General features: G+C 35.7%; 1 protein-coding gene across 1 annotated transcript; it reads right to left on the bottom strand.

The window, feature by feature from the left end:
- Nucleotides 1-3,339: 3,339 nt before the first annotated feature.
- On the bottom strand, nt 3,340-10,380 carry LOC133851710 (ARM REPEAT PROTEIN INTERACTING WITH ABF2-like). Its single transcript, XM_062288258.1, has 19 exons — nt 9,901-10,380; nt 9,453-9,613; nt 7,641-7,813; nt 7,442-7,562; nt 7,284-7,358; nt 7,087-7,181; nt 6,728-6,803; nt 6,509-6,616; nt 6,259-6,387; nt 6,080-6,148; nt 5,869-5,928; nt 5,584-5,707; nt 5,321-5,460; nt 5,041-5,104; nt 4,821-4,900; nt 4,464-4,528; nt 4,255-4,372; nt 4,047-4,171; nt 3,340-3,621 (listed from the first exon to the last, which is right to left on the bottom strand). The coding sequence occupies exons 1-19, from the start codon at nt 10,148-10,150 to the stop codon at nt 3,525-3,527; spliced, it is 2,130 nt and encodes a 709-aa protein (XP_062144242.1). The 5' UTR covers nt 10,151-10,380; the 3' UTR covers nt 3,340-3,524.
- Between the last annotated feature and the right edge of the window lie 16,321 nt (nt 10,381-26,701).

Raw genomic sequence — 26,701 nt, forward strand, 5'->3', positions numbered from 1 at the left:
TTAATAGGAAATTCTAACTGATTGTTGAAATTGAAAAAAAAAAAATGAAAATTGGATACCCTAAATTAACAATTTTTAAAATTAAAGTACTTAATTACAAAAGTGATGAAAGATCAATAAAGTCAAATTTCCCAAAGAAATTACCTTGGGGTTATGTTCATTGTTCACCAAATAGAAAATCAACATCAAATTGAGGGTGGGATACACATGTAAAATATTTATAAAATAATACAACACTAACATTGAACTATTCATATTATTTGGAAATAATATTGAAAATAAAAGTCCTTATTGTAAGCATAGTGGGCTTTGTGATCCAATAATTAAGCAAATTCTAGGCCCCATTAGTGGGGCCTACATATTCTAAGCACATCAACTTGGGCTTGGTCTACAATTTACCCTAGATTAGGATTGGGGTCGTTAGTCGTTACCAAGTAACATGAGAAATTGCATTAGTATAAAGAAATCGGAGAGGAGTCGGTCTTTTATACATAGGAATATTTTTATAATTTTACATAATATGAAATTATAAAAATAACAATTCAAAAATCTAAATGTGTTGTGCATGCAAACAAGCGCATGTATTGAGAGAGAGAGAGAGAGAGAGAGGGGTAAGTCGGTGCATAAATCATATAATAGGTCCACAAGTCCGACATTAACCTAAAGTTATTCTTTGAGACGTCATTTATATTCTTATCAATTGCATCCAACAAAAGAATTTATTAAGAAAAATAAAAATATTATATTATTTTATTAATTCAACCCCTTCAAAAGAAAAATCATTACTCCGTCTTTGACCCTAATAATCGATTTTTAAAACCACAGCTGATTTTTTTTGGGAGTGAAATTGGCAAAGTTTGCCCCCAAAGGTGTATTAGTGGAGAGATGATATTCAACATTCTCTTGTGTCCATCTCCCATTATATCGACTTGTCGATATTTTTTATTTATTTTGGCCTATTCAATGTGGAAAAGGGGAAAGACTTGTCGAGATGTTGTGTCAATAATTCGATGGCTCAAGTCACCAACCGAATTTATTTATTTATTTTTATTTTTTCGTTTTAGTAGCTAAATATATACTAAATATTCTAGAGGCAACACTTTTTTGCCCCAAAATATGTAACTATGGTTAAAAGTTTGATTCTTGTTTGGTTTTGAGTACGAAGGATAGGAAATGATTGACAATTGAAAGAGATTTACTGAGACATTATTGAAAAGTTACTACATAAGTAATGGTAAAAATAAAATTATACAAAAGTTCATTAAATTTAGATATCCTCTTCTTTCACATCCCTCCAAAAGGGAATTGAAAAATGGGATTTATGGGCTATGGGTATATTTCTCCAAACAAAAATCCACTCCCCGTTCAAACTTCAAACATATCATCATAGGCTATAGCGTTGACACTTTTTTTTAGGGGACACTAGTGGGGAAAGTGGAAAGGATTACGGGACACTAGTCATTGCCTTACATTGACCTTGGGCAAAATTGATGCGCATGTTAGCATTTCAAATGTATATAGTCCCCGAGGTGGGAGCGCACGTTAGCAACAAAATCGAAAACAAATTAGCGGGTGGAACCAAATCCAACTCTCATCACCGGTTAACATTCACGCCCGCATTTCTTACATCTTACTCAAATTAGAAACAATTTTTGATATGATCTGCAAACTCGACACGAATCTAACATAAAATTAAAATGTTAGATGTGAAGAGTTTAACCTGTTTAATTAAATGGGTCGGGTTATTATTAATCTATATAGTCTTATACCTATACTTTGATATGACCTGAACCCAACATAATTGCAGACAATTTTTGATACAACCCGTGAACGTAACATGAATCAAATACAAAATTAGAAGGTAATGGTTGAGAAATTTGATCTGTTTAATTAGATGGGTGAAATTAAGATTGAACAATATAGTCTTATACTCATACCTCAACACGACTCGAACCCGATATGCAAATACGAACCGTCATTCCTAACCCAAACCCACAATTTCATTCCCAAAACTACCCCTATCCTCCCTTCCTATTCAGCGATCTGCCATCCATGGATCACCACAACGAGGGCCAAACCTCCATTGCCAACGAAGCTTGAAGAGGAAGTGAGCGAATATCACAAGATTCTTGTCGTCGAGCCCCACAAGGCTCACCAGAACCTGGCCCAAGAGGTCCTCGCCCACGTGAGCGATTAACACTGTCTATTAACACATAGTGAGCATTCGGTTTCATGCTCACCACTCAACCATATCCAGTTTTAAGAAAAAAACTATATTCTCTCTCTCCAAAAACCCTCTCCCTCCTCCTCCCCCTTCCCTCTTACTCATCCCCCTCTCTATTTCTCGCCTCTTCTAAGGCTCAAACTGCCTTTCCGGAAGTTCTATCTGCCTCTTTTAAAGTTTTATCTATCGCCTTTGACAATTTATCTTTATACACAAGCTAGTCGGGCCCTTTTCCACCACCAACTGTTTGGATTCCGCCATCTGTAGCCACTTCCATCCGCGAATTTACCACTTCTTTGAAGTTTTTAAATTTGGGTTTTTCAAACCCAAATTTGTCAATTTCAAGAACTCCACTTTCATACGCGCCACTCCACCTTGTTCCTCGGCCTCATTGCTCCCATTCGCCACCAGCCCCATCTCCATCCAGCCACCACGTACTGGTGCTTGGCTCACGCAACCGCGAGTGGATCTCACTTGCTAGCGCATGTTGTACACGCTCTAACGCGTGGACATCCCTCCACCACATGTGTTGCCCCCTGTTGCCTCATTCGCTGTCTTCCACCGCTCTCGCCTACCTCCCATGGTGGTCGAATCTCTATCGGCATCAATTGCTAGCACATGGTCTTACACTCGTCGGCACTCTCCACCCTTCGCCAAGCCAGTTGTCAGTGTTTTTCTTCATGTCTTTATTTGCTTTTTCTAATTTACTTCGGGCTGTTAAAGCCATCTTTACCATTTATTTCGTTTTGACCTTTATTAGTGCATTCTCTGTTGCAGTGATTTACCTTTAAATGTGCTACTGCAATTATTTCTTTATTGAACTACAAATTTGGTTATCAAACCTTTGAAAGTTTGCAACCCTTCTTACGCCTCTCGATTGCTCCATTTGTAGTGAGCCTTGCCTTGCCGACAACTTTTCTTGGTCTTCATGCCAAGAATATATAAGACCGCGTCATTTATTTAATTCATTCCCTTTTAATTTTTGTTTACTTACATTGATAATGTTAATTCAAAATTCTTTGATGGGTTGTCCAACCCTATGGTTTTCTTTGTTGTAATTTCTTTGTTGAAATACTTTTTTAAAAAAATAAAAATTAGGGAGCTTCACAAGGACCTTTCGCCAAATGCAGTACGGTTTTCGGCCCGATTAATATGAGGAATTACATTGTATGATTGCACAAGCAAAAATACATCTACTCCCGCTGCTGGATGACTTAAAGATAAAATGATCTACAACCTTCTGTACATTCTTTACCTTCTATCTTAATAACTAACCAAATATCAAAAATTCAAGAACCATCTATTCTTGACACAAGTCAGCTTGGATGGGCTGAGAAAGTATATTGGTTAAGAATTTGCGAATCTCTGGTAGAATGCATTTGATCAGGTGGGAATACCTGCATATTTGCATTGAAATTGTTTTTAATTTTCACACTTGATTTATAATTCATATAAAAAATATAAACCACATTTCATTAGTAACATAATTCATAAATATAAACATTTATCATTATAAATGTGTTGTGAAGAAATGCTAGCAGCCATCATTTTATCTTCTTTAATCCTCTTAAAATTGATGTGACTTTTAAAATTACTATTTGATTAGAATTTAATAGTGATTCCTCCTAAATCTAATAATGATTTTAAGAGATACATCAACTTAGGAATAATATATTAATAAAAAAATAAAAAAATAGTCCCTAACATTACTCTTGTGTTGTGTATGTAGACACGAGAGAGAGAGAGAGAGAGAGAGAGAGAGAGAGAGAGAGAGAGAGAGAGAGAGAGAGAGAGAGAGAGAAGTAAGTCGGATGTAACATACCATGGCCTGACACTCAATTTGTCAAACTGCTCCAAAATAAACAGCATGCATGCTTTCCTTAATGACATAGCATTAAAGGCCTCTGATAACTCATACATGAGAGAGACATTTTCCACACAAATATCCTTCAAAAGATAACGAGAATCCATCAGACTAACTGGTAATATAGAAAATAAAAAGAAATTGCCAAACAAGTTCCATGGCCAACCTGAGCAATGGCGTACTCGCAGAGACGCTTAAGACCATCCAAAAGATATTGATCAGCAGCTTTGAGGAGATCCTGGGCAATCTCAAGGTTGACTTCGATTGATCCTGTGTATATGAATCTAAATGCACAAGAAAATATAGAACCTATCAAGGAACAAGTAGAATATAACATGTAAGGTAGAAAGTAGAAAGTAGAAACCAAACTCGCACCTCATCATGAACTCAAAAACATCCCATCTAATATTTGGAATCTCTATGTCTTTGGCATCCCTCTCCTGCAATACATAGTTATAAGATTTTATAAACAATAAATAAACAAAAATCCCCAGAGCCATTCCTCTTTTCTACCATAGCAAAGTTTTCTTTAGCTGGATTATCTTGGACAGGCCAATAGGGTACAATATACAAAACAGATCAGATGGACCACCTTAACAACATGATGAGCCAGCTCATTAGCTCATTAGATCTTTAAGAGCAAAGCCAAAGGAGAGGAAATGACTGACCAAAGAAGTTAAACTATCATATAATGGGCACAAACAGAGAGCCTTAGTCTAAGTCAGTACTCACCCTGTAACCGCCGTCAAACATTGCTCGGAATGCATCTGAAGAAGCCAGCAGACAAATCCTGTGAGCGTAGAACTGTTTACCTGATAAAAGAAAGGAGTATACACACCCATAGCATGTTGTGTTAATCAAAATTCATAATTCATCAGCTGAATAAAAACAAAAAGTATGTCATTTTATTCAATAAAATAATAAACAGCATATGCAAGAAAATGTTTGCTACCTTCAACTAAGAACGTGATATCAGAAAGTGTAGGATTGTTTACATATTGCTCACCCAAATATACCTGCAATAAAATTTTTTAAGTATAAGAGGAACCAAAACGAAAACATTAATTAGGTCACCCACTAAAACATTTGATACACTATCAGCTACTTAGGAAAATTAATAAGATCAATTCAGGAACATAATGAACTCTATTATCCCATGCCCCTAACAGACTCAATAAAAGACAATGCAAGAATAGACATGTGATAAATGAATAAGAAATCTAATAAACAACCTGTGGGTTTGGCGATGGAGGAGCAGCATCCACAGGCGAGACTGAGGTAGCTTTGGTAGACAACTTATACAAGGCCATTGAACCATCATGTTGCTGCTGCAGGCTTGTAGACTCGAGAAGCTCAAGCAGCAACTCCAAACCTGCAGACAAAAATGTATATTCGGCAACAAAAAATTAAGAACTTGAAAATCCCATAAGAATGAAACAAGTGAAGCAAACCTGCACAAAAAGACAAGGTTTGAGAAAAGCTCAAAGATTTGTACCATTGTTATGGATAAAAATAGTCTTTTGATCGTCAGGGGCACAAAGATGGGCAAGAGCCAAGGCAACCCGTGTTTGAACAGACTTCTCTGAAACCCGCATCAGATATAGCAAGTGGTTTAGTACCTGTGAGGAGAAAGCATTGTAGGAATTGGTACACTGGTCACACCAGATTTGTTTATACAATCCGTAATTTTATCAAGTAAAATACCTTAACTAAATGAATTAAGTAACTAAATAGCACATAATGCAAGCTGAAAAAACCAGTAATATAGAAGAAAACTTACACGTCCATGAATCTTCTCCTCTAATCTCTTCAATGTCTTTGCTACACAATCTCTAGTTGGCTGCAAGTATCACATTCGATTATAAGGGAAAAAAGAATAAACTGGATAACAGAGAGGGAGAAATCAATGAGTCCCATGCTAAAAGGCACCAAAAAATAAAATTAAACAGGTATAAATTAAATTCATAATCACTGAAAAAGAGAAGACCTACTTGAACAGTGAATTCTCCATCTTGAAGTTTCTGAACACCACCAACCTTGATGAGATCTGCGACATTATCCTACAGAAGAAACTTTAAATTAGTTATAGAAGATTACCACCATTAGATGATTGATAAAGGACAAACTGAAAATGACACTTCATATTAAACAGTGAACCAATGAGCCCTACCTCATTATCTGCAAGACCATATAAAGCAAACGCAGCATTATGTTGCAAAGATCCATTTTTTGAATCAAGAAGCTTTAGTAGAGGCAGGATACCTCCACGATGAGCAATACCAGCTTGGTTGTGCGTGTCCTGAAATAAGAATTATTCAGAAATCTAGGAAAACATACATCCCTTGCACAATATGCTACCCAGTATCAAAAAATAATAAAAATATCAATAATTGCAGAAGTTAAAGGAAACAAATGCTAACCTGTGCCAACCTCCCAAGCGCAAAAGCCGACATCTCTCTGAGCTGTGTATCTGGGGACTGAAGTATCTCGATTAATGGCTGGACAGCACCCCTTTGAACAATGTGCATCTGCATGAACCTCATTCTTATAACAGTTCAAAAAGAATATATGACACTACAAGAGGATTCAATATACGGAAGCAGTAGATTCTGAGCAAAGATATAAAAATTATAATCCACCTTGCAATCAGAATCGGCCCCAGCAAATTGACCAAGTAACAGAGCTGCTTCTCTTTGGCTTTCCTGACAGCGGGAACTGTCATCAAAGAGATTAACTTATTGGTGGCTTTTTCTTCTTTTTTTTTTTTTTTTTTCTGATAGGTAAATAAACTTGGCCAGTAATAATATCAAAATGTTTATATCAGTTCACAGTGGGGTTTTTTCTGAGAAAAAAAAAAAAGACTCAACAAGCCAAATATCATGAAATTGCAGCAGGCATTTATAGCTCTAAAAATTAACAAATCCATCCAAAAAAAACACTATTCTCCAAAGCAAAAGTGAATTTGGCAAGACTAACAGAAGGGAACATTCAGTGTTACCTAAGCAATCTGATAATAGGTTGTAAAGCTCCAGCAAGGAGAACTTCTTTTTTAATTTTTGGGGATGAGTGGACCAGATTACCTATTACACCAACCTGACAGTCACCAGAAGAATCAGAAATTGCCTAAAGGGAAAGTGCAGTAACGAATCCCAAAGGTATAAAGATTGAAATATGATATTAAAGATCAGTGCCAACCGCTTCATAATGTATAGTGGCATCCTCAGACCAAAGCATTACTATAAGGGTTGGTAGAGCATTGCATTCTACAATCTGCAAATTTGCAACTCATATCAACAGCTGTGTTAGAAAAGGATAAAAAAAATGTGACATGCAGCAGACAAAAACTCATCTACCTGAGTTTTGTTTTCATCATTTTTGAATGCAAGTGTCCGCAGGGCCCCAGCAGCTGCTCTTTGTACCTTTATATCAGAATACTCAAGCAGTTCAACTAGAGGAGGAATACCACCTTCAATCCTGACATGTACAGTCAATTGTGTCATGGAGGATAGAATGAAAAATAAGACTCAAGAGCAAGTGAGGAAACAAGCAAACCTGACACTGGTTTTAATGCAGCCATTTTCATGAGAAAGATTAGTTATTGCATCAGCAGCTCTCCTAATAACACCATTGACTGCTCGGGTGTTACAACCATTCTTGTGCCTCTTTAACAAATCCACAAGATGGGGTAGAGCTCCAGCATCAACTATGAGTTGTTGATGCTCTGGCTGTTCAAGACAAATAAAGGCAGAGAAACTACAACAATGAGTTAAAGCATGACTTCTAAAGTCAAACAGAAAAACAACTTTCCATAAAGAGACAACAAAATCTACATTGATAGCATGGTCATGTTTAATTATAATGTGCAGCTATTCCAACCATAGAACTGAAAATAAAAAGAAGAAAATACTCCCCAGTTAATGTTATAAGCATTCCATCTCTTGAATAAGTTTTAATTTAATCCATGTACATTATCATACTGATGGTATTTCTCCACAACTATAAAAGTCAAATTAGATTAGGAAACACCTATAAACCTCCACTCATGAGTGACTGTCAATTAAGCATGGTAAATAAGGAAAAACTTTCAGCCCAAAACGTCCAATAATTAGCACCCTAGAACTGAGGATATGGACCACAGGACTGTAGCAATAAAATTCAACTTTGCTTTTGATGACTGATCCAATAACCTTGCTAATGAGATACTCCCCCCCCCCCCCCCCAAAAAAAAAAAACCAAGTCCAAAACTCCTAGATCAAGGACAACTTCCAGTCCCTACTCACTTTTATTTGCCAACTTGGCTTTTAATTAGAGGTTCGTGCAAGTAATGTCAGGTACAAAGTCAACACAAACACAATCACACAAGACTAAACCCAATTCAACGCTTGACAGGGGCTTTCATCAATAATTTTCAATACTGCAGATAACCCACCCAGTGCTGCATGGAATGGAACTACTTTCACTCTTACAACCTTCAGCACCTTTCTACTTCAACAACACTGGCACACTGGTTTACCCTTGATAAACAAAAAGGTACTATCGAATACAACAGACTCTTCTATAACTTGGTCTGATGCCAGTCCAGGTAAATGTATGAAGTTAATTGGTTTTGACTGTGCAATCATTATCATATAATTTCCAAATCTTTCCTACAAATTAAAAGGTGCGATTCCTTGAATTCCCTCTAGAACCCAACCAATAGCAGACTGGTAAATTATCTAATAACGAAAAAATTCACAGATATATCCAACAATGCAATAATTGACCCAAATCCACTTGAACCTAAATTGTACACAATGTTATAAATTATTCAGCCGGCTATTACTATCCCCAATTATTCCTCCAACTTGACCATCAATACTAGATTTCATACTAGAAATCTGAAGCCAGGTTGGCTTAGTATGACCAGCTTCTCAACTTAGACTCTCCTCGCACATGCCTATTCCACAGATACATGCCATGGTTGCCTATAAACAAGCACTCAATTTTGATTCATCATACAGATGAAACAAAACTTTCTAACATGCTAACATTACTGAAGTTAGTGCAGCCAGAGACTTCCAGTTACATGTGCATTCTATAAAATCCGTGTAATGCTTCAAGCATGGGCTAGATTTTTCAATTGGATAATATTCCAGAAGAATTTTTCTTAGTAAAAACTAAAACAAAAATGATAACTCTGACTCAAAAAGTCCACAAAACTTAAATCACATTTAATAAAGATCCCAAATAGTTCCAAAACAAGCAGAATAAGACAGATATCACATATTAAATCAATCAACAACAACAAAAGATTAAGAATAAATTCAAATGATTAGTCACACCAAAGGCATTAACCAAACCAACAAGGCAACAATCTCTAATTACTTTGACAGCAAGAAGTCCAAGAGCGAATGCGCTTCCTTTCTCCACCTCATGCTCATACAGCAATCGACCGCTGTCACCTTCTTTGACGGCCGACGGTGCCTGGAGATGCTTCACTAAAGCCGGAACCGCTCCGCACTCCACTATCACATTCACATTATCCTCTGTACACAGCCACAAAAACCCAACCCTAATTACTAAAATCCACAACAACGACCACTAAATCAAATATTACACAAAACTGAAAATTATCGAAACAGCATTTATCAACAAAAACATTCATGCTAGATAAATCACTTAATTAAATTGCAGCTATACCACATACTTATCATAGAAATAAACCAAAAAAAAAAAAAATGCATAAATCCAAGGAATCACATAAATCAAAGAATAATCATACACGAATAATCGTATCTACTTATGCGTTAGTGAGTTGGGCCAAAAAGGGTACCGTATTTGGCGAGTTCGGAGAGGGAAACAGCGGCGCCCTTGGCGGAGGCGCGATCGGCTCCAGCGGAAAAGGAAATGGACTCAAGGACATTGACATGGGCGAGGACCTCCCGGGCCAGGTCCCGGCGAGCCTCGCGGGGCTCGACGACGAGAACCTTGTGATGCTCACTCTGGTCTTCGAACTCTCGCTCTAGCTTCCTCTTCAAGCTTCGTCTGCCAGTTGAGGTTTGGCCCTCGCGGTGGTGATCCATGGATGGCAGAGCTCTGGATTGGGAGGAAGGGAGGCAGGGGTAGTCTCGGGAAAGAAATTTGTGGGTTTGGGTAAGATGTGAGTAACGTGGGGGCAACTGTTTTTATAGAAACAGGCAAATGAGAGTTGGGTTTGGTTGCGCCCGCCAAATTCTTTTCGATTTTGTTGCTAACGTACACTCCCGCGCTCGTGGATTTTACGAATTTGAAATGCTAAAATGCGCGTCAATTTCCCCCCAGCGCCAGAAGCCCAAGGTCCCCTAAAAAGTAAACGGATCCGTTTGCCCCTAAAAAGATGTCAACGCTATAATGATATGTCCCGCAATGATTTTTGTTTTGGGAGATAAAACCTCCCCCGTTTCTTTTCTCTTATTTTCACTTTTTTATATTTGTTTTTTTTATAAAAAAAATCAACTTCAAAACAATCTCAATTTTTTTAACTTTTTATATTACATCAATAATTTTTTATTACTATTTAAATAAAAAATTCACTACAATACAAATTTTTTTTTCTACTTTTTCATATAAATTATTTCTATTTTATATCACATCAATCACTTTACTACTATTACTAAAAAAAAAAAAAATCCCCTCAAGTGTAAGGGGAAGAAGTTGCCAAACGGGCCAGACGGCACCTTTTGGTAACCATTTCCTCTCCCCTCTTTTTTTTTTTTTTATTTTTTTTATTTTTTTTCACTTCTCTAAAAAAAGATCAAATTCAAAATATTGTAACTTTTTTTTTTTAAAAAAAAAAAACTTTTTATATCATATTAATCATTTTTTATCACTATTCAAATTAAAAAATCCACTACAAAATAAAACTTTTTCACTTTTTTCATAAAAAAAAAAAATTCAAACTTTTTTCATCTTTATATCACATCAATCAACTTTTATTACTATTCTTAAGGGTGTACACGAACCGATCCTGAGCGGGTATTACCTATTCGGGCTCGGTTCGTTTAAATAACAGTAAAGCTTGAACTCGAGCTCGAGCTCGACACCAGCTTAAAATTCGTGTGCGAGCTCGGCTCACTTAGGAAAAATTATTGACCTCAAGCTCGAGCTCGAGCTCGGTCATTTTGGTCGATCCCGAGCTCAAGTAATCGGCTCAAGCTCGGCCCGTATCATAATTCAAATTATTTATTTTAGCAAAAAAAATAATAATTAAACCATAAAATTTCAAATGATGTGATCATATAATTAATAATCCTATAATCCTATTATATTACATGAATAATATGATTAAGTATCTGGATTGTCATTATATTATATGGCTAACAATTAATTAATGATATTATTCACTTTTACCATTTTATATACATATAACCAATAAATTATAACCAATTAATATATACCGACTAATGACTATTGTTATTTGTTACTTAATTTATGCTTACATATAGTATATTATTTATTAATATATTATATTATGAAATAAGTTATATATTGACAAATATATATATATATATATATATATATATATATATACGAGTCGAGCCTTAATAAATGAGTTGATCTTTATACGGGTGGGTTCACGAGTTTTAATTGAGTTGAGCCGAGTTTATACGAGTTTGCATCGTTTAATAATCAAGTTTGATTTCGTGTTCACGAGTAGCTCATTTAATAATCGATTCGAGCACGAGTCGAGTTTATTCGAGTCGATCTCAAGTAAACTCATGAGTAGCTCAGCTCGTTTACACTCCTAACTATTCCAAAAACAGCAAAAAATGAGAATATTTTGCCAAACTTTTGTATAATTTTATTTCATTTTAATGTAGTAACTTTTTAATAATTTCTCAGTAAATCTCTATTACTTATCTCTTTCTATTGTCAATCTATATAATACCTTATTATTTTCTATCCTTCATACTCAAAACCAAACATGAATCAAACTTTTATTCATAGTATAAATATTTTGGGGTGAAAGTGTTGCCTCTTATGGGTCGAATTACGGTTTTTGAAGGATCTCTCTTCATTTCATTTGAAATGAAGAGAAGTTGGTCTTTTATGCTAGAGGGGCAAATCTTTTTTGGATAATTTTGCCTCTCTAAAAGTAAAAGACCGGCTCCTCTCCGTAGATCCGTTTCCACCTCTTGATGGGGCATATTCTATGTCCAAATAATTTAACGGCCCATATTCACAAGAGTTTCTAGCATGTAAAATATTTAGTAAATAATTAGGTATTAAAAAAAAAAATCAATTGGTAACTCGAACCTTCGAATTAGTGACTCAACATCTTAGCTTATCGACAAAGTCAATATAAGATTGTCTTTGTCAAATACGTACTTTAGGGAGTAACATTTTTTTTTTTTTTCAAAAGTAGAAAATAAATGCATTTTTTTTTTTTCCCTTTTGAAAGTAATACACCGTGGGAGCTACTTCGCCAATATCACTCCCCAAAAATTCAGTTGTTGTTTCAAGATTGATTATCAAGGTAAGTGGCAAAGCCAATAATTTTCTTTTGGAGAGGCCAAATTAGTAAAATAATTTTATATTTTTTTTCTTAATAAATTCTTTTTTTATGCAATTGAGAAGAATATAAATGACATCTCAAAGCATAACTTTAGGTTAAGGCATGTTGGACCCATGGACTCGTTATCTAATTTATGCACCCATTGACTTGAGAACACACTGGTAACGCCACATGGCACCCACTCCCATGATGCCACCTTACTAATTGTCATCTTGATTCCCGTCATGAGGGAGATGAGGGAACATGGGATATTCGGTTGTAAGAGGATCACCACTAAGAAAATGACACGTAGCACACAGTTACGAATCAAGTTATTATAAAAAGAAGGTAAATGCCAGGTAAAAGGGGAATTTTTTCTCCTTCTTTACTCATTTTTTTTTTTAGTCATTATTCATCTTGAGCTATTTCTTGATTGACTTAAGCATCAAAGCCATCCCTTGCTGGAACGCTCTGGCAAACTCCTTTTGCTAATTCTTTTTTCCCTTGCAAGCATTCTCATCAGCATTCGGGTATGTGGTTAGCTGTTCTAACAGTTTAGCATCGTCTGTAGGAACTGATTAATAATTCATTGACAAAAACCAAATGTTGAATAAATGGTAGATAAGTGCTTGGGGTAACAACACTAGTACTTCCACCCAATCCGACATCAGAACCACAAACCAACCTAACCCCCAAGAGCAATGCCTCTCGGTGTTCGAAGCCCGTCTCCTTCAACTTTCCAAGAACATGGATACCTTGCGTAATTAAAATAATTAACTTCAAGCGTTACATATAGTGCTCCAAAATTAGTTAACTTGTAATTAACTGGAAGTATTACCTTTAACAACAATAATAAGAGTAAAAAAATATAGCGGAATGCAAAAAAAATAATGACCTAAGTTGTACACGATATCGTAATGATATCTCATACAAAATACAAACCATAACCTTTAAAAGAAAACGACAACTAACTACTCACAAAATAAGGACTAACTACTCACAAAATAATCTCACAGAGAGACAACAAAACAGGAAATACAACAACAATTCCACTACGAGGACTCACCACACGGCACAAATCCTCGCGGAAGAGACTCTACTCTACATGCTCACACTAATACATGTTAAACTGTAGAACAAATAAATGTTTTACAAGTGTGTTAGGTTTTTAGTATTGGCAAATTCAATGTCAAAACATGATTGATTATAAGTTTTAGTCTAAGGGTTAAGTCGGTGAAAAAGTTGATCAAACGCATGATAATTCAATTTTGTGTATATTGTCAACATTGACCTTATCGGATTAAAATGGTCATAACTTTTGCTTCCAAGCTCCAATTGAAGGAGTTGGAAATTTGACTCAAAATTACACAACTTTGTATTTGATGAAAATTTTCCAATTCAAACTTTTTCTGGGTCAAAACGGGCCTTGAAAAGAAGACAAAAAATCTGGACAGATTTGCTCAACATAACTCGTCCGGACAAGATTGTAGACGAGTGTTAGGCAAAATGCCTCGTCTATAGTGCGTACGAACGAGCCCCAAAAATTTCCACTTCTTAAAAACTGACTTATCATTTTTAGGGAGTATATTTAAGGGCTTTGGGAGCACGAATTTTGTAAGGATTTCAGGCAATATTTCCAAGGAAAAAAATAGTCTTTCCTTTCATGTGCTAAGAGATAAAGTTTAGGTTTTTATGTTTTCAACTGCTCACCTCTTAGAGTCTTTGTTGTAAACCACACCGTTCATCAACAACTAAGCCTATCAGAGTTCTAGTAAAAAAGATCAAGTAGAATAATTTTTCAGAGGTTTTAGAGGGCTACTGCAGTAGAAGTCAAGTAGGTCGCTTGTCTTATGCAAAAGAGTGTCAACTTCAAAGATTTGTAAGTGTGAACTTCTTGTAACCTTTATTCTTTTTTAATGGATTGACTTCTAAATTGTTTAGCCCAGAGTGGATTTTCTTTTTGAAGTTTAAAGAGTTTCTACTTCATCACCAAATTCTCAGTGTTGATTGTTCTATTGCTTTTATTATGTTTGGTGAAAGTTTGTGTGCTTGATAATTTTTAAATTCCGCATTATTTCAGTACACACCTATTCAACCCCCTTTAAGGTGTTGTTTGGAGTCTGGTTTATATTTTTCAAAGTGAAAAAGAAGCAATTGCGTATGTTCACAACTTAGTAAGTAAATCATCATGGAACTTAACTCATGCAGTGATCTTGATTTAATAAAGGGAAATAAATTGAAAGTTACATTTGCAAAATATCATGGGATTTAAATAAAATCATTTTAATTTTTTTTTTTTATCTCTACAATTATGCCATCACGAAAGAAAAATGATAACGCGTTATAAAATCGTTGAGGTGTAATTATAGAGACACATTTTTCTTCTAGTTTAGAAACAAAAAACATGCTAATAAGAAGTACAATATTATAATATTCATAATATTAGTAATCATAACCATCCTCCATATGGTCTATCCGTACTGTTAACCCTCTTACATTAAGGTTCGCGTCTCGTAGTACCTCTTGTACAACACAAGTGCTCTGGTGAGATACATAGATGTGACACCCTACATAATTATGTGGCAATTATTTTAGAATAATATCGATCTACAACTCGCGAGAACTTTAAAATATATTTTTTAACTATTCAAATGTAGAATTTTCTTTTGAAAAATAAATACATTTACTCCCATGCACAAGTGTTTCACAAAAGGTGTTCTTTAAAAAAATTTATGGTTCTACGAGTACCGAACATTCAATGCTAGCATCGAACGATCAATGCAATCCTAACAAATGAACGTTTGACTCGATGACTAAACTATCGATGACAATTATATGAAATTAAAATATGACATCTTAACCCTTTTTTCATGCATGTTGTGAGTATAAATACATTCTTATGACCCTTAGCCCCCTTTTTTACCCCCTAGCCTTTGAAACCTTAGAGTGAGAAAGATAGAGAAATTAGGAAAGAGAAAAATAATTTTCTTGAAGGTTTTGTTTTTCAAAAAGCTTGGAAAGCTTTTACCTTGGGGTAATAATCCTAATTCAAAACTCTAATCCTTTGTTTTCATGTATACATTTACTGTTTAATGTCATATCTAATCGTGCTTAGCTATTTTTTTTAAATGTTAATGGGTAAGGTTGATATTTTTATTATAAGAAAGTAGATCCTTGCAAGAGAACTATAAATCTTGAAGATTTGATTTCGCTTGTACAATAAACAATACTAGAACACGTACTATTCAATGTTTTTATACCTTTATATTGTATAAATAGGAAATGGGTTTTCAACTAAGCTAATAGTAATAATTGCAATTGGTAATGACATATGAAGATGGGACTGTTGGTAATGATTGCGATTGGTGGATGCTGTGTATTAGGGCTTCTATGATGATTAGGAGTTTGGTTATTGCATGAGATTAGGTTTTCTATAGTTGATCTTGGTTTTAGTTGCTATTACAAAGGATCGAAGGTTCGATCCTCAGGGACTGAACATACGATAGTGACAATAAGGATTAATTAGGGTTTTAACCACATGATTAGGGTTCCATGTGTAAGATTATGACTTCTAGTGTGGCATATATATAATGTTAGAGTATGATTTGCAGTGAAGTGGAGATTAAGATATCCGAGAATGTGGATGAGCGTTCAAGGTAAGTAAATACTTACAGAACGAATAAACTCTTTTAATATACAAATGTGATATTTTTTCTTTATAAACGATGAAATGTTTCCTACATGATGATTATTGAAATGATTTACGTTATCAGCCTAATATTTCCATCGAATGAATATAACTACAAATGATAACTATCTTTTCAGAATTGAACATAAACTGTAGATCGTCATGTACAGATGATGGGAACAGGTGCAATATATAAACTTGACCCTATGGTGCATAGTTTATAGTTGCCTTGGTACCAATGGTTTATAGCATGATTAGCACAACCATGTTTGATTGGTAATCACTATAGACGAACGTCATTAGCGATGTGGGCCACACGGGGTCAGTCTTGGTCTGGCTACTAGTGATGAACGGTATGGGACAACATTCGGAACACCAATTTTATATTACATGTCCCTCAGAACAATGCTAACCCTGCTAAGAAATGGTTAATATCTTAGGTAAACCACATAGAGAAAAGTTATGATTAATGTATAATTATGTATATGATTTCTCATTAGCATGATGTCTGCGTTAAATGTGAATTGTCATTGGAATTATCCTTCGTTACTTTACTTTAAAATAAGCCTATTTTCTTATTATCATAATAACGGAGACAAAGCCTATCAATTTTCTGAAACCCATGACATTCTTGATTTTCAAAGGGTTAAAGAATATGTTTTTTATACTTAAGGCTTATCGCATAACAAGTTTCGTGGTAATTTACTAAGTCGTGGACTACGCAATTACTTTTCCAACTGTGAAACACCTAGGCAGGTTGAGTATTTCGTTGAGATGAAGATGTCGAGCGAATGACTCATATAGTCAGGTTTGGTATAATAGTTAGAAGTTTTTAATGATGTAGTTATAATTCTTTGAAAGCTCTGTGTTTGTATCGATGCTAGTTAATGATGTTCTTAAAGATATTTAGTTTTGTCTCAAATCATTATTTTTTGCTTTCCACTATATTTTAATCTGATAGTTAGAGTTAAGGGAAGTAAATCCAACTAATTAAAAGTTAATTAGTGTGGAGGCACTATGAGTAATACTCAAAGTTAAATGTTTTAATTTATTAATTTTGGGGGCGTTACAATAGTAAGCCACCTTTAGTCACCTGACAAGTCTAACCTTGGGTAGCCCACACCACTAGCGATGCTGCAGGCCATGACCACCATCTGTACATATAGCACATTGCTCTACGTACGATTAAGGTTAATAGTGTTCTAATTTGGCTTAAATATGTTTGAGGTTGATCCTAAGTCCCAAAGTGGGAGAAAATGAACTTTTTTTTTGACACTTGTGAAGGTTCTATGCATAAACGATCGATCGGTGATACCTAAAACCCGAACGATCATTCTTTGCCTAAAACGATTGATCGGTACGACTTTTCCTCATTTTCATAAAATAGAGTTCATAGTAATAAAAAATATATTTCATGTGAGTTGTAAACATGTTATGCAGGAACAAAATAATAATGAGTATCCATGTCAATTTACTCACTTGCGTCGTAGCGTTCTTCCACAAAATCCACCTGAGGCTCCGCAACTTTGAAATAAGAGAAAATACCTATTATTGGTTCTAAACCCTAGCTAAACAAGCCTTATACCTCACATAAGTTCAAAATAGGTTCACTACCGTACCCCACTGTCGAGCGATCAAACGTCACTGCCCGACTGTCCCGAGGGACGTGTAGCCCAACACTGGTGCCCCAGATGTTGCAACCTACCGTCCATCACTAGCAACCCGACTGAGTTCGACCTCGAGTGGCACACGCAGCTAATGATGTCTGTTTGTAGTGACCATCAATCAAAAATGGTTGCACCGGTCACAAAGCAACCATTGGATCCAAGGCGAAACAATTAAAGTAAATCTCTTTGACCATAGGGTTGACATTTATAATAGTAAGCCCATGGCTGTTATCCTGCATGTACTAGTGTACCATGTTAGACGATGCAATTTAATATCCATAGCCTTTTACATGCATGTATTCTACAAACTCATCATTTTCATTATATTGTTTATTGATCGCTCATTTTCCTAAAATATAGTGAACAGTAACAATATATATATATATATATGTATATATAGTTCTTATAAGTTGTAAACATACTATGCGGGAAGAAAATAATAACGAATATCTGTGTGAGTTTTACTCAATTTCATTGTAGGGCTTTTTCACAAAATCCACCTGAGTCTCCATAACCTTGAAATAAGAAAAAAGACCTATTATTAGTTCTAAACTCAAGTTAAACAAGCCTTAAACCTCACATAAGCTCAAAATAGGTTCATTACCCGACTATCGAGCGTTCGAACAAAAGAGTTGAACATTCGTTTAGTGAAGGGTCGAACATTCAGTGTTCGGCATAATCTCATTTCCGAACCTAAAAGCCACAACACTTCATCTAGGCAAGTCTTAAGGCCTTAACATGATCCCTAACAGAGTCTTAAGCCACAACAACACCTCCATGCAGAACTTGGTACATCAAACCTCATCAAGTCGTTAATCCAATGCTAAACTAGTATTAAAGCCAAAACCACTAAAGATGTAAAGCTATGTAGAACTACTTAACAAAATAGTAAATAAGCAACCTAATAACTTTAATAAAATGAACTAAGCCAAGAAATTTACATCCTTTGTATGAAGAGAGCTCATTCCACTTTCAAAACACTCTCACACACTCACAAGGGATTCACTGATCAAAAGAGGGTGGAAATGGTCTGAAGGGACGTAAGGGGTGGGGTATTTATATGCTTGGAAATATGAAGATAAGAATAAGCTACTTTAACACAATTCTGCCAAACGTTGAATGTTCGTGAAAAATTGAAATGACTTCTAAAAGTAAAGTGTGTGCATAAGTGTCAACAAAATTTAAAGCACAGCGGAAAGTAAATGACACAGAGATTTTTGTTGACGAAGTGGAAACTCAATTAAGAGAAAAACCACTTCGGGACAGCCAAACCCAGGATATCCCCTATTCAGAAGACAAAGCTAGATACAAAGTAGTAACACTCATATATACCGATGCAGTGGTCGTACCTTACTCTATAACGTGTAACCCAACACGAACGCTTCCCAACCAGGTTCACCTACCTGAAGGGGTCTTCAATGGAATCCTTTACCTTAGGGCCAATCCCTAAGATAGACTTCGGTTTTAGCACAGCAACAGCACACTTAGCAAAGGCTTCAGAGGAAATATCACGTCTCTGAGCAGTAGAGAATTCACCACCGAATTCTGTTGAATGGCTTCAGAGGAATTTCTAACTTCTCTGAGCTCTAGAGGAATTCACTTCGAATTCTTACAGCTTTAAGTGCCCAAGGACCCCTATTTATAGTCTGGGGGTCAGAATGAGCGTCAGGTAAAATAAGCCTGTGAGCCGTTCGGACGGTGGACCATGACCGTCCGGACGGACAACTGTGCGACAAGATTTTCCAAAATTTTCGCGGAGAAATCTTTCCTGTATAAGAACATCGTCCGGACGGGATGGCTCGATCGTCCGGACGGACGCACGTTCGCTGCAAGTAATTTCCATAACAGGCTTCGCGCGTCCGGACGGCTAAACTTCAACACGCAATTTCCATATCTGATGCGTGTGCGTTCGGACCATAAGGGGGAGACGTTCGGACGGTTGAAGTCGAATCGTCAGTTACCATATACGATGCACCAGCGTCCGAACCACAGCTGTCAGGCGTTCGGAAGGTGAAATTCAAACTGCGATTCTTGCCTTATGGACACACGCGTCCGGACGGGATACCACATCGTCTGGACGGTTGATTGATCTTCTTTTTCTTGAATTTGGAAAGAATCAGTGAACCGTTCGAGAACTGATAGGCGTCCGGACGTGCTGCTGAGACCTTCGGACGGATCAAGCTGGAACAGAAACTTCTCGATACAGTGAAGTGTCCGGACGGAAGAAGCACGTCGTCCGGACGGATGATGCTGGACTGTCTGGCGTCCGGACGGTATGACACATCGTCCGAACGGATGGAGCAGTAGACAGATGGGCGTCCGGACGGGATGACACATCGTCCGGACGGCTGACAGGGAACTTGAATTTCTTCTGACTTCACCCTGACTAGTGGAATCCCTGTTTACAGCATCTCGGCTGCACGTAATTACCATAATAAGGCTTGGAGCATCTGGACCCTAAAGACTGATGTCCAGACAGTTGAACTGGTGCACATCTTGCCTTATAGAAAACATCGTCCAGACGGGATCACACATCATCCAGACGGTAGCAGCCGTCTTCCCATAACTGTGTCTTGAGGCAGAAACCCTAATGCTTGTCAAACCCTGAATGGCGTCCGAATGGTATAACCACGTCATCCGGACAGATGCACTGGAACACTGGGTCTTCTCGAACTCTGAAGAGCGTTCGGACGATTTGCCATTACGTCCAGACGGATGCAATCTTGAACTGTTCAAAGCTTCTAGACACTGATGGGCGTCCAGACGAATGTTGCTGACTGATGAGCATCCGGACGGAATACCACGTCGTCCGGACGGCTAACAGGGAACCGAAATAAATCCTTGAAAACTTCACAGAATCTTCTCGAAGAACATAGCTGAAGAGTAGACTCTGGATAAAGCAACATCCTTGTGAAAGCAGCAACATTACATAGAAGTGATTTTGTCCAACAGAATGTAGCCAACACAAAAACTAACAGTTCGGTCCAATTTTGTCAAACATTGGATGTATTGTTTATCCAACGATCTTAGGGTTGTGTTGAGCGTTCGGCATATTGATCGAACATTCAATGCACTTCCTTACACAAAGCCTGATCGCCTAAACAATGCTATACGTCATAAGATTGAACGTTTGTGACGTTCAATGTACTATGTTTATCGAATGTTCGGCATCCCTAGTCGAATGTTTGGCTAGGATAGAAAATCAAAATTCTCCTCCTTAACCAACCCTAATACATTATATTTAATTAAGGCTTTCTTAACCCTAAACAATAGTTGGGGTATTACATATGCGATAACTGAAATGACACGGGTTAGAAATATTTAGGGCAATTGAGTGCAATAAATGCTAATATTATTCACCTTGGGTGGAGTCCTCCATGATCGATTGATATCGCAAGGGGTAGATTGACTATCATCATCCCATGGGTGGAACCCAATATGTTCCCAATACATAGAAGAACCTCTGCTTCCACTTCTTAATACTCGAATATGTAGGGTAGATCCCAATGAGTTTTCGATGGGGACCTGAGTGACAATTCCACAACCCCTCACCTTTGGTTTTCGGGGGTCCTTGGATTCGTTGTACATGTCGACTTGCGGAACTTTGAACTTCAGGGGAAGCAACAATTCCATCACCTTTGCAGTGAAGGGGAGGTTAGTACTCTGAACTAAGTTCTCGACAGTGGACTGCTTACCCTTCATCTTCCTAGCTATTTCTTCGAACTTAACTTGCAATTATCAATACAAGCATCCACATGTTAGGGATTATGCCATAAATCCCAATCTACAATTGACATTCAAGTTTGTAATGAATAAAATTTGTTATTCACTAATCTATTTATTTGAGTATATGGCATATGATATTTTACATGCTTATTAAATAGGAGAGTGATGATAGTTACAGAGATAACTAGGTCACATGCCTATTAATCTAGTTTTATTTTTTATTTTTTTCCTTTTGGGTCCTTCACAAAGCTTATGTAATTTAACCAAGTCAAGCTTTCTTATTTATTGTTCTGCTTGTTTTATTTATTAAAACATGGACTAGTGAGAAATTTTGCAGAAGATGAAAGAGGGGGAGATTGGGCTTGGGTAATCCCAGTGTGGTAGATGCATGGGCCAGGGAGAATTCCCTTGGCCCGTGCATCAACTATAGAGGCTAGGGTTTTCAAGCCCTAGGCGCCCACTATCACTAGTCCTATTAGGACTAGTAATTCCACTACTACTTGCCCTACATTGGGATGTCTCACATCTCCTAGTATTCCAAGTTAATAAATAAATAAGCTTGTAGCTCTTGCAAAATAACTAATCACAATAATTCTTTAGTTTTTACTAAGAACTAATATTCATGAGTTAACTCATGAGAATAAGTTTAAAGTTTTGAAGAGCAAGTTGAGAGCCCACACTCTCAGTTATTATTAGTCATTGGTAAGAAGATCTGAAGGTCTCATAATCCTTGGGATCACACGTTTCTCATTGAGGAGCAAGAAGAAAAGTTTTGCCTCAAAGCCAAGGAGTGGTCGTGATCTTCAAGTAAGTATTCATGTTTTGTAGTTTAATTTTAAATAGCATAGTTCTTTATCTATTATTCTTAAAAAGTGATCTTGGCATGAAAGTTTTTATTTTCCGCTACACAAACATGTTTTTGCAATCAAATTCCCCACATCACCCAGTTAACCCCCCCCGAGTGACCTACGAGCTAAGGTTTGGAGCCTTGATTTTGGAAAGATGGTCTTTCTTTGCCACTGTAATACCCCCAAAATTAAATAATTGGGGTAATTACCTTTTTCTCCAAGAACTACCAACCTCCATCAATATGCTCCCATGAACTGGCATTCTCACCACCCGACCACATCGAACTACCATTTACTTACCAAAATCCTCATTCTGTTACGAAATCTCGTTAAATCAGATATAATATTCTATTTTTAGATATGAAATCTCGTTAAAAGACAAAAATACCATCAAATAAAAATATCAATGTATTAGAAACACAAATATATAAAACCTAAAAATTTTAAACATTTTTATTTAAAAAAAGGAAAAAGGGGGGGAGGGGGTGGCCAATGAACCACTCCCAAAGGTGGTGTCGACCAGCTTTAGGGTGGCTCGCTTGCCACCCCCAGCCTATAGGGTGTCCACAGATTGGGGCTAGCGGTGGCTCGCAAGCAACCTTTTTTATTTTTATTTTTTAAAAAAATGAATTTTTATGTTTTTAATTTTTATATATTTATATATTTTTTTAACGAAATTTGACTGTAAGGACTAAATTGTTATTTTGGCCTATCCCAAGGACCTCTAAAATTATTTTTTATACTCTAGAAAATGATTTGTAATTTAGGCCAATCATAATGACTAATTTTGCATTTATCCCAAAAATTAATTTAAAAGAAAAAAAAATAAAATGAAACAAGAAAGTGGTGGCTTGCTGGTCACCCCGAGTGGTGGTTGTGGTTAATTTTGCAATTTAGGCTAGGCATATGAACTAATTTTGTATTTATCCAAAAAAAAAAAAAAAAGAAGTTTAAGTTTAAGTTTTGTTTTTGTGTGTGTGTGTGTGTGTGTGTGTGTTTTTTTTTTTTTTTTTTTTTTTTTTTTTTTTTTTTTTATTTTTAATTTTTTATTTGGTTTTTAAATTTTGGTTTTGATTTTTTTTTTTTTCTATTGGAACTGTTTCTGATACATTAATAATTTTTTTTTTTAATTTGTTTTTTTTAAGGATATTATATGTAAATTTTGTTATATAAACTAAGGGTATTTGTGTCATTTCAAGTTTTTTTAACAAGGTTGACTGACGGAATGAAGGTTTTGGTAAGTAAATGATAGTTCGATGCAGTCGTGTGGTGAGGGTGTCAGTTCATGGAGGAATATTGACAGAGGCTGGTAGTTCATAAGAGAAAAATGTAATTACCCCTAAATAATTGTTGGGGTTTATGCCATAAATCCCAATGTACTGTTGACATATAAGTTTGTTATGAATAAATATTGTTATTTACTGATCTATTTTCGAGCATAAGACATGATATTTTACATGCTTAATAATGATTATGTATATTTTGTATGTGAAAGGCCATTAGATTACATTGAATATGATATATGGTATGAGTAACACGGTTATCTCACAAGGTCTTAGTACATAATCCTTATAGTCTTAAACTTTGTAAAGTTCGCAGTCGGTAATGGAATTGGACATTCCATCTGGGAAGGCTATTGTCACACATCAAATCTTTGTGATTTATCTTGATCAGGCGAAGTTGGAGGCATCGGGTTTATGTGTAGGTGTTATGTACTGAACGGACTATGTGAGTTGTTTAAAACTTATACTCTCAAGATCGACTTCTTATGATATTGATTTTAAATCTTGAGATGATTATGTACTTAAATGTGAAGTGTAGATCACTTTGATACATTTATGGGTGAGACCAATCTTATGGTCAACATTCCTGGTGCGTTGGGTGATCGCAATTAATATTGTGAGAAAGCTTTTCTAAAAAAAAATCAAATTCCTTTATTAAAAGGATTAGACATTTCTCATTGAGCTAGATTTTGTGGATTTGATTATTCTCAGTCTCTAGCCAGAACATTTTGGTATAACAGACCAAAATATAATGTATATGTGATAAGTCTTTCATGAGTACAAGAATAATGGATAAAATTAGTTACTAAAGCATCTTGACTTGAATTCTATTACGGAAGATTTTCATAGAGGAATCAAAAGTCAGTATTAAGTAAGTCTAAGGAATTAATTGAATTGATAAAAAAGAAATACTAGAGTTCAATTACATTTGTTTAGTGGAATTAAATGTAATTAAATAGGAGTCTAGTGACAGTTACAGAGTTAACTGGGTTATAGGCCTATTAAGTTGTTTTTATTTGGGGTAATTACCTCTTCCCCCAATGAACTACCAACTTTTGTGCTAATCCTCCATAAACTACCAACTCAACCAAAACAGAGCATCCAACTACCAAAGTTACAGGTTTCCCCCCTTCCGTCAGTCAGAGGGGATAAATCCGATGGTCAACGCCTCACGTGATCGCCACATGCCGTTTTATAATTTTTTCTTCCTATTTTACCCTCATCTTTGTTGTCAGTTCATGGGGGAAAAATGTAAGTACCCCAAAGAATTAGAATTTACGCCAACAATTATTTTCAAAAAAAAAGTAAAAGCTAAAAAATTCTTTCTACAATTCAAATCAATTTCATCCTATTTTTATCTTAAAACGTTTAAGTTTACATAATTAAACTTTTATATTTAAATTCTTCTTTTAAATATATATATGACCGATGCACTCTTCACCAAAACCAATTCAATCAAATTTCAAAACACCTTCCCATTTATGGTACAGACAAAAAAGCCTCATATGTCTAGAAATTTGTGTTCTGCCTTACATAATAATGCTAGTGTTGTCTGAGAAACAATAGCATTATCCACCTGCCATGGTGTTGGATGAGAAAAGAGGTGGTACCAATTGTAAAGAGACTACATGCATTATGTATTGGTTGACAGTTACATGGAGATTTCCATTCCAGAATTAGATACTCAAAAGAAAGTTACAAGCAACAGTTACTTGATAGGAATAGAAGGATCTAAAAGAACATTTCCAGATAAAAAAACTAAACTAAACTCAACTTGACTCAATTAATCTCAATTGTTTAAGATACATTTTGTTCACAAGAACCAAAATAAAATAACATAGTTCTCTCAACTGAAAATTGTAATATGTAGCAACTAACTCCTCAAAATAATAAACAACTTCCTGAACTGTTTTTAGTGCAAAACTTTCAAGTGGCCCAGGCTGTAGTATGGCCCTCTTGAACACTTCTTGAGAATAATAAACAACAGATGACATAAATATATATTGACAAAGAAACCAAGATTACAAAAGTAGAGCAGTAGTAGCAGCAGAACAATAACAACAAAGATGAAAAACTAGTTATGATAGTTAGTTTTGGGACATGAGTGTTCCGCATTGGATAATAAGTAGAATCTAAAAGATCAATTCCAAAGCTTTAAGTAGTGAAAATTTAAACATTTCAGAACTGAAACAAACATATAAAGCAATAGATATCCTGCATATTTGAGAATTCAGCCATTAGGACAACACAAAACGAGAATTCAGCTACAAAGATATAATACTTTTAGCAAATTCATTTGGGTCAAGAATTATGTAGATTAATTTAGAGAAAATTCTATCAAACCACCTTAATCATTTCAATTTTGGATCCAACAATGGCATCCCCTAGTCCCCAACAATGACTGTCATTAAATCTATAATCCTTCATCTAACAAATATAGATCCAAACTATGTAATCAACCCTTAGCCATAACAATTCAAGATCTGGGTAACACCCCAAAAAGTTGACCTTTACCCACAGACTCAAATTTTTTTTTTTATAAGAACTAAATGGGTTAGAAAGAAAAATGTAATCCAATAAAATTGGAGCACATCTCCATGAACTGAGAAAGGAGAAGGCTCAAGCAAAAATGATTCTTAACTTGTTTTACACACAAATAAAATCTTGGAAACCATTTCCTCTGAAAATAGGTTCCCAAAAATATCAAATATTTAAAAAAATTTAGGACATCCTTAAGCGACTAGCTAGTATCAAATCAGTGTCATGAAAATTGACGAATTCAAATAACCGGCCATGTGAAGAAAAATATGCAATTATGCTCAACTAGCAAAACGTAACTTGTGATGTCCCTAATATTATTTGCTATTTTAAGAATAAAAATTCAATGGG

Source organism: Alnus glutinosa, chromosome 12, assembly GCF_958979055.1.
Source record: "Alnus glutinosa chromosome 12, dhAlnGlut1.1, whole genome shotgun sequence".
Classification (NCBI taxonomy): Eukaryota; Viridiplantae; Streptophyta; class Magnoliopsida; order Fagales; family Betulaceae; genus Alnus; species Alnus glutinosa.

Excerpts from the sequence above, each read along its gene's own strand:
- LOC133851710 (XM_062288258.1), bottom strand. The coding sequence starts at position 10,150 with ATGGATCACCACCGCGAGGGCCAAACCTCAACTGGCAGACGAAGCTTG. Across the intron at positions 7,359-7,441 it reads ATGATGAAAACAAAACTCAG|ATTGTAGAATGCAATGCTCT; the intron begins GTAGATGAGTTT and ends GCAAATTTGCAG. Across the intron at positions 3,622-4,046 it reads AAATTGAGTGTCAGGCCATG|GTATTCCCACCTGATCAAAT; the intron begins GTATGTTACATC and ends GCAAATATGCAG.